This window comes from Schistocerca americana, chromosome 3 (assembly GCF_021461395.2).
Source record: "Schistocerca americana isolate TAMUIC-IGC-003095 chromosome 3, iqSchAmer2.1, whole genome shotgun sequence".
In the NCBI taxonomy this organism is placed as follows: Eukaryota; Metazoa; Arthropoda; class Insecta; order Orthoptera; family Acrididae; genus Schistocerca; species Schistocerca americana.
The window spans coordinates 38,196,551-38,208,675 of NC_060121.1; the positions used below are offsets into that span (position 1 = coordinate 38,196,551).

The following is a 12,125-nucleotide window of genomic DNA, read 5'->3' on the forward strand; positions in this document are numbered from 1 at the left end:
AAAGTATAAATATAAGACACTTTGAAATCTGGTTTGAAACTGCTAGTCATTTCAAGGGGCATAAGTCGACTCCGGAAATAATTTATTGGTTATGACCTGCAGATTGAAGCTGACGAAACTGGAAAAAGAAGGCAGATTAGTCTCGGTTCAGTTCGAGGTTGTTCATAGTTTCTTGGGAACATTAGGAAACAATTGACGAAAATAGGGGAAGGAAATAAAATAAAAGACAAATGGCTAGTTGTTGAGAGGTGGAATGGTGAAGGTAGCAGAGGAATAAGTGGATAAAAAGAGGTGGCTAAGTTTAATATCCTCGGATGACACACTACATCTGAGTTTAATTCAAAAAAAGGAAGAAATATGACAATGCAGCAAATGAAACAGGAAAAATGATCGGTTGACAGAAAGTTCTAAACAACTGACTAGAAACAGATAGAGAAGGAATTCAAAACTATATATGCATTCGTGACTGGATGGGTGTCGCCTATAGGAAAATTAGAGATACCTTTGGAGAGAATAAAAGCACCTGTAGCTACCTGGGGCAGGGATCACGTTGTGATCATGAGGTCGAGCTCTGACTGTAGTGACATTTATTGGTCGAGCAGACTTTGCAAAGGAATTGCTGTCTTGAGAGCAGGAGCAGATGCTCAACTGATACTGCTGGCCTAGTCGGTGCGGAGACGGCAGCTCGAACGTTATCCTCCATGACCCAGTGTCAGCTGCCCAGCTGCCTGGCTGCTCAATGGCTTGCGCAGGTAGGCAGCAGCGGCACGCGCCGCCTTTGGTAGGCACCGGCTGGCTGCAGTCAGCAGTCAGTAGGCACCGGCTGGCTGTCATTCCCTCTGGCTCCAGTGACACGGACAGTGGCAGAGCGACAGAATGTGTTCTCCAGCTCCGAAAGCTTCTCTGCTTAACGGGTCGAGTCTGCGTCTACGACTTAGTGGCTCTGGTGTTTCCACTTATCGGACACGCCGGCGCTCCTAACCTAACTGTGGGAATTTCAATAATGTTTCTGCGTCACTGAGCTCGGTTTTTTTCTGTCTACGTGAGAATTTGTAACTGCGTTCGGACGCGAAGTTACGTAGTTTTACCCGACAGCGACCTGTTAAGCTGTACAGTGTGCTGCTGGCGTTTCTGTCTGCCCTGCTCCGAGGTCTGCGCATCGTCGGTACGCCGTGTTGACATCCACTCTCTTCAGAGCTCGCCTGATGAAACTTTAAATAAATTTTAAGCCTTCACAATAAAGTTATTTGGCAGTGCAACATAGCTATGTGGATATAAAGAACTCAGATGGAAATCTGTAACTAGACGAAAAACGGCAAGATTTGAGGAATATATAGAAGCTGTACAAGGAAAGCAAACTTTAAATCTATGTGATAGAAAATAAAAAGAGAGTAGACGGAGATGAGATGGGAGGTATGTTTTTGAGAAAAGAATGTGTCAGAGAAATGAGGCTAGGAACCTGGTATAGACGACATTCCCTCCCAAGTGACCCTTGGTAGGCCGGGATATGGGAAACTGTTCTACCTGGTGTGCAAGAGAACCGGCGAAATCCCCTCGGCATTCAAGTATTGTCTAATAATTCCAGTTTCAAAATGTAAAGTGCTGACAGGTGTGAATATTACAGAACTATCAGATTAATTAGCCGTGGATGCAAATTATTGACTTGAATTATTTACACCAGCCTGGAGAAACTGACAGAGAACGAACTCACAGAAGGTCAGTTTGGGTTGTGGAGAAATAGAACAACATGTGACACAATACAAGCAATACGTCTTACCTCAGAGGAAAAGGCATCCTGACGTTTGTTGTTGTTGTAGTCTACAGCCCTGAGGCTGGTTTGATGCAGCTCTCCATGATACTCTATCCTGTGCAAGCTTCTTCATCTCCCAGTACCTACTGCTACCTACATCCTTCTCAATTTGCTTAGTGTATTCATCTCCTGGTCCCCCTCTACGATTTTTACACTCCACGCTGCCCTCCAGTACTAAATTGGTGACCCCTTGATGCCTCAGAACATGTCCTACCAATCGATCCCTTCTTCTAGCCAAGTTCTGCCACAAATTTCTCTTCTCCCATATTCTATTTAATACCTCCTCATCACTTACGTGATCTACCCATCTAATCTTCAGCATTCTTCTGTAGCACCTCGTTTCGAATGCTTGTATTCTCTTCTTGTCCAAACTATTTATTGTCCATGTTTCACTTCCATACTTGGCTACACTCCATACAAATACCTTCAGAAACGACTTTCTGACACTTAAATCTATACTCGATGTTAACAAATTTCTGTTCTTCAGAAACGCATTCCTTTCCATTGCCATTCTACATTTTACATCCTACTTCGGCCATCACCAGTTATTTTGCTCCCCAGATAGCAAAACTCGTTTACTACTTTAAGTGTCTCATTTCCTAATCTAATTCCCTCAGCATCACCCGACTTCATTCGACTACATTCTATTATCCTCGTTTTGTTTTTGTTCATGTTCATCTTATATCCTCCTTTCAAGACCCTGTCCATTCCGTTCAACTGCTCTTCCAAGTCCTTTGCTCTGTCTGAGAGAATTACAATGTCATCGGCGAACCTCAAAGTTTTTATTTCTTCTCCATGGATTTTAATAACTATTCCGAATTTTTCTTTTGTTTCCTTCACTGCTTGCTCAATATGCAGATTGAATAACATCGGGGAGAGGCTGCAACCCTGTCTCACTCCCTTTCCAGACACTGCTTCCCTTCCATGCCCCTCGACTCTTATAACTGCCATCTGGTTTCTGTACAAATTGTAAATAGCCTTTCGCTCCCTGTATTTTACCCCTGCCACCTTCAGAGTTTCAATGAGAGAATTCTGTGAAAAGCTTTCTCTAAGTGCTAGAAACGTAGGTATGCCTTCCCTTAATCTTTCTTCTAAGATAAGTCGTAAGGTCAGTATTGCCTCACGTGTTCCGATATTTCTACGTAATCCAAACTGATCTTCCCTGAGGTCAGCTTCTACTAGTTTCTCCATTCGTCTGTAAAGAATTGGCGTTAGCATTTTGCAGCCGTGACTTATTAAACTGATAGTTCGGTAATTTTCACATCTGTCAACACCTACTTTCTTTGGGATTGGGATTATTATGTTCCTATTGAAGTCTGAGGGTATTCCGCCTGTCTCATACATCTTGCTCAGGACTGGCTCTCCCAAGGCTGTCAGTAGTTCTAATGAAATCTTGTCTACTCCCGGGGCCTTGTTTCGACTCAAGCCTTTCAATGCTCTGTCAAACTCTTCACGCAGTACCGTATCTCCCATTTCATCATCATCTACATCCTCTCCCATTTCCATAACATTGTCCTCAAGTACATCCCCCTTGTACAGACCCTCTATATACTCCTTCCACCTTTCGTCTTTCCCTTCTTTGCTTAGAACTGGGTTTCCATCTAAGCTCTTGATATTCATACAAGCGGTTCTCTTTTCTCCAGAAGTCTATTTAATTTTCATGTAGGCAGTATCTATCTTATCCCTAGTGAGATATGCCTCTACATCCGTACATTTTTCCTCTACCTATCCTTGCTTAGCAATTTTGCATTTCCTGTCGATCTCATTTTTGAGACGTTGACAATGTTGAGTGGACTACACCATTAAAATTCTGATAGTGGTAGGGTAAAATACAGAGCGCGAAAGGTTATCTACAACTCGTACAGAAACCAGACTACAGCTATAAGAATCAAAGGGCATGAAAAAGGGAAGCAGTGGTAGAGAAGGGAGTGAGGCAAGATTGTATCCTATCCCCGATATTACCCTGTGTGTTGAATGTGCAAGCTGTATTTTAAACGAAGGTGAAATTCGGATACGAAGTTAAAGATAAGGAAGTGGAGCGTGGACACTAAATGACTGAGACAAAATAATAATAGGAACATTTGAACTGAGGAAAATGCTTAAGATTAGGTGGGTAAAATGAATAACTAATAATGGGGTACTGACCTGAAATGCAGAAATAAGAAACGTATGTGACAGAAATGAGCAGTTGATAAGACACATGCTGAGACATTGAGGATTTATCAACCTGTAATGTAGGATACTGTTGGGAATAAAAATGTTAGGAAGATACCAATGCTCAAATACACTAACCAGATTTAAATGGATGTCAGTTGCATTAGTTATGCAAAAATGAAGACAGACCACTCAGGAGATCCGTATCAAATCAATCTTTCGACTGAAAATCACAAGAACTGCAACTACTAGACTGTACAATGGACTTATTGTTGTTTATATTTCAGCATATTAACACAGGTTCAATCAATTGGTTTTTTTTTTCGAAGGCAAGTGAAGGTTTCTAAAAATTTTATGCATCAGCGATGAAGTGTCAGCCACATGCATCGCCTCGTATAGTTTCAGTTACTGCTGGCAGATGGTATGTTGCATTACAACGATTTTCAAACCAGTTGTGACTTTGCTTGGTTTTTTCATCAAGTAGGTAATAATCTTGGTGAATATCATGTGTATCACAGACTTCCCCTCCTGAAATCCCTAATCTCTAAGCATATTTTCTTTCATTACATGTTCAACAGTTTAATATTCCTCACATTTCATTACTGACAGTATATACAGCTTAAGAAATTTTGCAATGCTAGAACAATTTTCCCTCTCTTCATCTAGTTACTGTGCCATCTGCTGTCTGTATAAAGAGCTTTTAGTACGTTCTCCCACTTTTAAAATTGTTTTGCAATTAATTTTTAACATTTTTGTGTGTAGTTTTCATTTTCTCAAGTGTTTGGTTATTCTCTTTTTAATTTCTGTTTCTTCTCCTTCTGCTTATTAGAAAGTAAACTTGCTCTATATTTGGTGTCACTTATGTAGTTTGTTGTAATAACAACCACGATATAGATGTGGCTTGATTTTGTATTTCATTGATTTTATGAAAAATTACACTGCAGTAAGATTTAGGTTCATCTGTTAAAATAGCTCGACAGTGCATATCCTTTGTCCAGCCACAGAACAAGAAATATTTAACTTTTCTCCTCTACGGTTTGACATAATGTATCAAACTAATTTGATCCCGGAGACAATCTTATACTCTCATTAGGATAGGAAATATTCTTCAAATAAGCTTCTGAAATGTCATGAATGATTCTTTTTGACGAATAATATTACACTCAAATATACAGGAAGTGGTACATGAAGACATGTAAAAATTTGTTAGATATTAAATTAGTGTCTTTGTTTTGTCAGCGGTTCTAATGCATTCTATTATCATAATATGTAATTCAATGTGTAGGATTATAAATATAGCTTTACGAATCTTTTGCAATTAAATATTGTTATCTATACACAGCAAGTTGTATGTGCTTTCTATTTGGCATACAAATTTTTTAGTAATCTTACTCACTAATAGTCGACCTTCGTTATGTAGTACATATAAAGTTTCTTTTAAATTGTTTCTTTCAATTGCGTTATAACTTACAACATATGCTTCTCATGTATGAAATTTGCAAACATTCGGTACAAGAGCAACATTTCCAATACATTGACTAATCTCCTTTCATACACTGGTTTGGCTGTAGAGACGTTCCTTATAAAGTTACCTTTGTAATTTTGCTACCCCTGTTCATAGGATATTAAATTCTGTTCTGCTTCTTTTGGAACAACTGTTAGTTTGCTGTATTGCCACGGTATGACATTTATTATTTGTTTGAAAACTCAGTTTGCGTTGAGATTTGTTTTTAATTGATGTTTACAGATTACACCTACAAACATAACTCATGAGTAATTATTAAAGACCTCACATAGTTCTCAAGTGTCATTCAGGGTCTGCACAGGCTGTTACCTTAATCATAATAATATTGTAGTTACTTGTATCTGATAATGGTTTAAATTAGTCTTTATTCACCATTTACGTAAATTACATCCGTCATATTGGTTGTGAGACTGTTTTAGCTTAAACTTTTCTTGCTAACCACTAACTTAAGTGTTTATACACATTTTGGTAGTTACAGACATTTTGATCTCGTCACTACCTAACAAAAAAAGTATTTCACCCAGAAGATATTGTCAGATGCCAATCTAACTTCGCACATGTACAAACCATCGATGGATGTGTAAAGGAATAGAGTTTTGATTCTCTATAAACTCTCTACATCTGTCTGAGAACCCTTCTTGCAAACGGGAATGACCTGTGTGTTTATCCAGTCACTATAAATGCTTTCATCCTTCAGCGATCGACGATAAACTGCAGATAGAAGTAGAGATGACTGTACGCATAATCGCATAGGTATCCCATAAGGTCCAATCACCGTGCTTCAACTGAGTGATTTCACTAATTTTTCTTCCACTGGACTGATCATTTTGACAGCCATCCAACAGCTGAAAGGAAAAACTGCAGTAGGAACTTCCTCAAACTGGTTTAGAAAAAGAAATTTATTTATTCAGCTTTCCTCTGTTATCCTCTGATACGACGTGATAGCGGTCACCGACAGTCTCGAATGATGGCTTTGATCCATTTACTGATTTAGCTGTGACTGTAACTTTTTGCGATTTTCTGCCAAATCAGTAGAGAGAATTTTGCTATCGAATTCGTTCAAATTGCTCCCCTTGTGCTAATTTTGTCATCGTTCAGTTTTTCTGTCGACGAGGTTTTGGGTACCTTAAAATCCGTACTGAATTTCGCTATTCTTTTGAAGTAGGCTTTTGACACGGCTGTCGAACCAGGGCGGGTTCTTTCCCATCGCCGGCCGCGGTGGTCTAGCGGTTCTAGGCGCTCAGTCCGGAACCGCGCGACTGCTACGGTCGCAGGTTCGAATCCTGCCTCGGGCATGGATGTGTGTGATGTCCTTAGGTTTGTTAGCTTTAAGTAGTTCTAAGTTCTAGGGGACTGATGACCACAGATGGTAAGTCCCATAGTGCTCAGAGCCATTTGGTTCTTTCCCATCCTTCACAGTTTAGCACAGCTCATAATACATATTGTCCGATGCCCTTGAACGTTGACAATTTGTGCTCAGCATGTCCAGTCTTGTGTTGACTGCTCAAATAATCTGAAATCTGCTTCTTGGCAGCAGAAATACTTTCCTACCTCCCTTTACATTCCTATTTTCACTTGTAGTTTGTGATGAAGCAGTGGCGTTTCATTACTGATTTCCTGCTCTGTGTTAATTAAGTCGAAAATTACGAACCGGTTTATATCAGGAAGATCTAAAATGTTCCCCTGTCGAGTCAGCTCTTCGAGTAACTGCTCATGTTATTGTTGGATAATATACTGAGAACAGTTTCAAAGCATTCCCTCTGCCTTCCACCTGCACTAATCGCTTTAGTCCCTCAATCCAAAGCTCTTACACTGAAATCCCCTTCTAATACTATAACTTGACAAGTAAATTTATGTGCAAGCTCTCTGTAATAAAAGAGCTGGTATTATTTTGTTACTGAAATTAGATTAATTTATGAACATATGGCGGGATTTCTATTTCCTAAGAAATCAACATGTGGAAGACACACATACTCTGCTACCGTAGTAGGCGCTACCTGCGTGTAGTGCATACCCGATCTATGAAGAGATATCGTAAAATTTTCTATCAGGTAGCAGAGTTCGAGAAATCCGCATGTATGTTCGTGACAGAATTGTCTACGCCTCTGGTTTAAGGCTTCCACTCGGCACAAAGCAGCAGACAGCTGTCGTTTGTGGGCACACCGCGGGCGAGGCCGGTTGTTTTCACCAAAGCGGCTAGACAGCTGGCAGCCGGTAGCGACCGAGGACGATCCCTGAACGCAGGCGACAGGCGTCATTCGTTCAGACACGATTCGTGGTCTGTAAGCAGCTGCACTAAGTCGACAGTTTTTCCGTATCTCGGACACGATTCCCCAGCAGACATGCTGAACGGGCATTGGCCTTCCTTCGCGACTTGCCTGCTACTGCCCCAAGAGGCTCCATCACCTGCCGAACGTTGGATCTCCCAGTGCCCAGACAGCCCACTCTCTGCATTTGTCGGGACCGTTCAGAAAGATTGGCCCCAGTCCCAACAGGCGAGGTCTCCGGTACTGACTCACGTATATTTACAGCAGTGGGCAAGACCTCAGAGCTATCTTTAAGGCACAAGGGGGAGGCCTTGCGGCCAGTACTCGTTTTTGCCTCCCGCCCTGAAGTTCGCAACCATCCACTGTTCGCCACGAATTGGGTGTATTGGAAGCCAACGGCACAGGGCTCCCTAGTGGGGCCGTAGACATAAGAGTGTGGGAGCAGGTGCCTGAGCGCCGTCGCATGTTAGGGCAGCAGACTGCAGCCTGGCAAGTGTGCCCACGTCACTGTGTATCCGTGCACAGCAGGCGCAATGCCTTGTGTTGTTGTGGGCTTCATTCCCAAGGCCGGTTTGATACGGCTCACCACGCTACTCTTTCCTGTTCAAGACTCTTCAGTTCTGCGTACCTCCTGTTTACTGTACTCTGTTTGTACGCCCCCACACTTTCTTTCAATATCAAACTGACGACTCCTTGATGCCTCGGGATGTAACCCATTAACCTATCCGTTTTTTTAGTAAAGTTGTGTCATAAATTCCCTTTTTCGCAAATTCCGTTCAGTACCTCCATATTAGATATTATCTATTACATTAAACTGCTCGTCTGAGTCATTTGACATTTCTGACAGCATTAAAATGTCGTCGGCAAAGTTTTTATTTGTTCTCCCTCAACTTTAATGCCTTTTTCTAATATCTCGGTGCCTTCTTTTACTGAATGTACAGACTGAATAACACTGAGGAGAGGATACAAACGAGTCTAACTCACTTCTTAACTACTGCTTCCGCTTCACGACCTTCGGGTCTTACGTATAACAGCTGCCCAGTTTCCGTACATCTTGTAGCCAGTGTTTCTCTCCTGTATTTTACTTATAGACTGTATTCCAGGCTACATTGTTAACGGCCTTCTGCAAGTCTACGAATGCATAAGCGTAAACGTGCAGCCTTCAGCGTGAGTCGTAAGGTAAGTTGTAGGGCCATATCTTTCTACGATTCACCGGTACCGAATCTGTTCTTTCCCAGGTTTCGATTTATATTAGTTTTTCCATTTTTCTGTAAATAATTCTTGGTGGTATTTCGCAACTAAGGCTTATAAAGATGATGGTTGTATAATATTTACATGTGTCTGCGCTTGTGCGCTTTGGAACATGAATTATTACTTTCTTCTTGTAATCTGTCAGTATTTCTCCTGTACGACATATCTTGCACAGTGGGTGAAATAGTTTTGTCACGATTGACTCTGGCAAGGACATCAATAATTCTGAGTGAATGTCGTCTACTCCGAGGGCCTTGTTTAGACGTACATCGTTTACAACTACACTCCACAAGCCACCTTGCGGTGTTTGGTGGAGGGTACTTCGTGTCACACCGTCACTTCCCATCTTTTGTGTTCCAATCACGAATAGTTCGCGGTAAGCCCCCGTGTGGCCTCGATCTCTCTGGTTTTGTCTTCGTGGCCTTTCAGCGAGGTATACGTAGGAGGAAACAATATACTTGTTGAGCACTCCGCGAACGCGTGCCCTAGGAAGTGTAACAAGAAACCACGTCAGGGCGCAGAACGTATCTCCTACAGCGTATGTCACTGGAGTTAGTCGATCGTCTCTCTGAGGCTTTCACGATTACTAAAAGAGTCAGTAGCGAAACGCGCTGGCTGCTGCTGTTTGGATCTTCTCTGTCTGTCCTATCTGGTATGGATCTCTTACTGCGGAACACTATCCAAGAATTGGTCGAAAGAGTGTTTTGTTTATGGGCTACATGTCCTGCGCATTCCTCCAGTGGCTGACAGTGTCAGACAGGCCTCATCTGCGTTTGGTTTTATGTGGTTGTACGTATAATCCTAGATATTTTATGGAAATAATTGCTTAAAGTGATTGTTCTGCAATCGTGTAATCATACAATAAGGGGTCTTTTTGACTATGTTGACGCAATAAGTTGCATTTCTTATGTAGAAAGTGATTTTTCAATCCCATTTAGGCGTTCCTGTATTCCGCTGCCATATCCTAGCGTTGCGACTTGTGTACAAAGGTTTTCATCCGCAAAAAGCGTCACGGAACTTCCAGTGTTGTCTCCATACTATTTATATTGTTGTTGTTGTTGTTGTTGTTGTGGTCTTCAGTCCTGAGACTGGTTTGATGCAGCTCTCCATGCTACTCCGTCGTGTGCAAGCTTCTTCATCTCCCAGAACGTACTGCAGCTTACATCCCTCTGAATCTGCTTAGTGTATTCATCTCTTGGTCTCCCTCTACGATTTTTACCCTCCACGCTGCCCTCCATTACTAAATTGGTGATCCCTTGATGCCTCAGAACATGTCCTACCAACCGATCCCTTCTTCTTGTCAACTTGTGCCACAAACTCCTCTTCTCCCCAATTCTATTCAATACCTCCTTATTAGTTATGTGATCTACCCACCTAATCTTCAGCATTCTTCTGTAGCACCACATTTCGAAAGCTTCTATTCTCTTCTTGTCCAAACTATTTATCGTCCGCGTTTCACTTCCATACATGGCCACACTCCATACAAATACTTTCAGAAACGACTTCCTGGCACTTAAATCTATACTCGATGTAAACAAATTTCTCTTCTTCAGAAACGATTTTCTTGTCATTACCAATCTACATTTTATATCCTCTCTACTTCGACCACCATCAGTTATTTTGCTCCCCGAATAGCAAAACTCCTTTACTACTTTAAGTGTCTCATTTCCTAATCTAACTCCCTCAGCATCACCCGACTTAATTCGACTACATTCCATTATCCTCGTTTTGCTTTTGTTGATGTTCATCTTATATCCTCCTTTCAAGACACTGTCCATTCCGTTCAACTGCTCTTCCAAGTCCTTTGCTGTCTCTGACAGAATTACAATGTCATCGGCGAACCTCAAAGTTTTTATTTCTTCTCCATGGATTTTTATACCTACTCCGAATTTTAGTTTTTTCTTTACTGCTTGCTCAGTATACAGATTGAATAAGATCGGAGAGAGGCTACAACCCTGTCTCACTCCCTTCCCAACCACTGCTTCCCTTTCATGTCCCTCGACTCTTATAACTGCCATCTGGTTTCTGTATAAATTGTAAATAGCCTTTCGGCCCCTGTCTTTTACCCCCGCCACCTTCAGAATTTGAAAGAGAGTATTATATATACCTTGTGATGGATGTATGAAAGGTCGTCGGGGTACGCCCGATGTGAGTTTTACGCCCGGAGACTTGTGCCTATTGAGAGTGACGTGGTGTGTGTGGTACCCGCAGAGCTGGGAGGCGCTGCCGCCGGACACAGCCACCTTCACGCCGGACATCACGCCGCTCATCCTGTCTGCGCACCGCGACAACTACGAGATCATCAAGATCCTGCTGGACCGCGGCGCCACGCTGCCCATGCCGCACGACGTCAGGTAGGCCCGCTCACAGCCCACCAGCTACACCGTAAATTCAAAAGTCAAACAGGAAAAAATCGAAAAAAAAATGACAAGTCTGTTTTTGTCTAGAGTGCACCAGTTTACAAACTTAAATTCTTACATAATCTTTATGACAATGTAAAACGGATCTTACAAAGAATTTTTGTTATAAAAATCTACTTGTGAGTGAAGGAAAAACTAGAAGCACTATCGGAGACATTGTGTCAAATTCTTGGATAATTTCGAGGCTTACAGACGCACGGAATGTCTCTTTTATAATCAAAACTTAAAGCCCTTTCAACATATTAGCGTCGCTCGTCAGTTTGCGTCCTCATAGTCTGGGTAGGAACGCCCAGCGAGAAAATTGTTCAGAAAACGGCGGAATTGATTTTTGTAACACGTCACACATCGTTATACTATCAGGTCACACGAGAACGTGCACTGAAAAAATCGAACCGACTGGCACGCACCAGAGCACGAACCTTTTTCAAATGTCTCGCCTCGAAACAGGACACAGTAGAGAAGAACTCACTCAGAGTTGTTATATAATTCTCATCTCTGCACCCGTAATGCTGCATACTGAACTCCTGTGATAAAGTGTGTAGCCAGCAGAGATGAGCAAACTCGTTCATCCTTGGGAACTAGTTCACTGCTGATCGTTCCTTTTTGGGAACCGTTCATTTTTACTCGTTCGCCTATCATTTGTGCTTGGTATATGGTTCTTATGAAAAACTGAAAGCTAGTAGCGTAGGTGACTGAAA

General features: G+C 41.9%; 1 protein-coding gene across 1 annotated transcript in view; it reads left to right on the forward strand.

The window, feature by feature from the left end:
* LOC124605242 (transient receptor potential-gamma protein-like) overlaps positions 1 to 11,365 on the forward strand; it is a 175,990-nt gene extending 164,625 nt beyond the window's left edge. Inside the window, exon 4 of the mRNA XM_047136796.1 lies at positions 11,219 to 11,365. Within this exon, the coding sequence (XP_046992752.1) occupies positions 11,219 to 11,365 (147 nt within the window). The remainder of the gene's footprint in view (positions 1 to 11,218) is intronic.
* Positions 11,366 to 12,125: the final 760 nt, after the last annotated feature.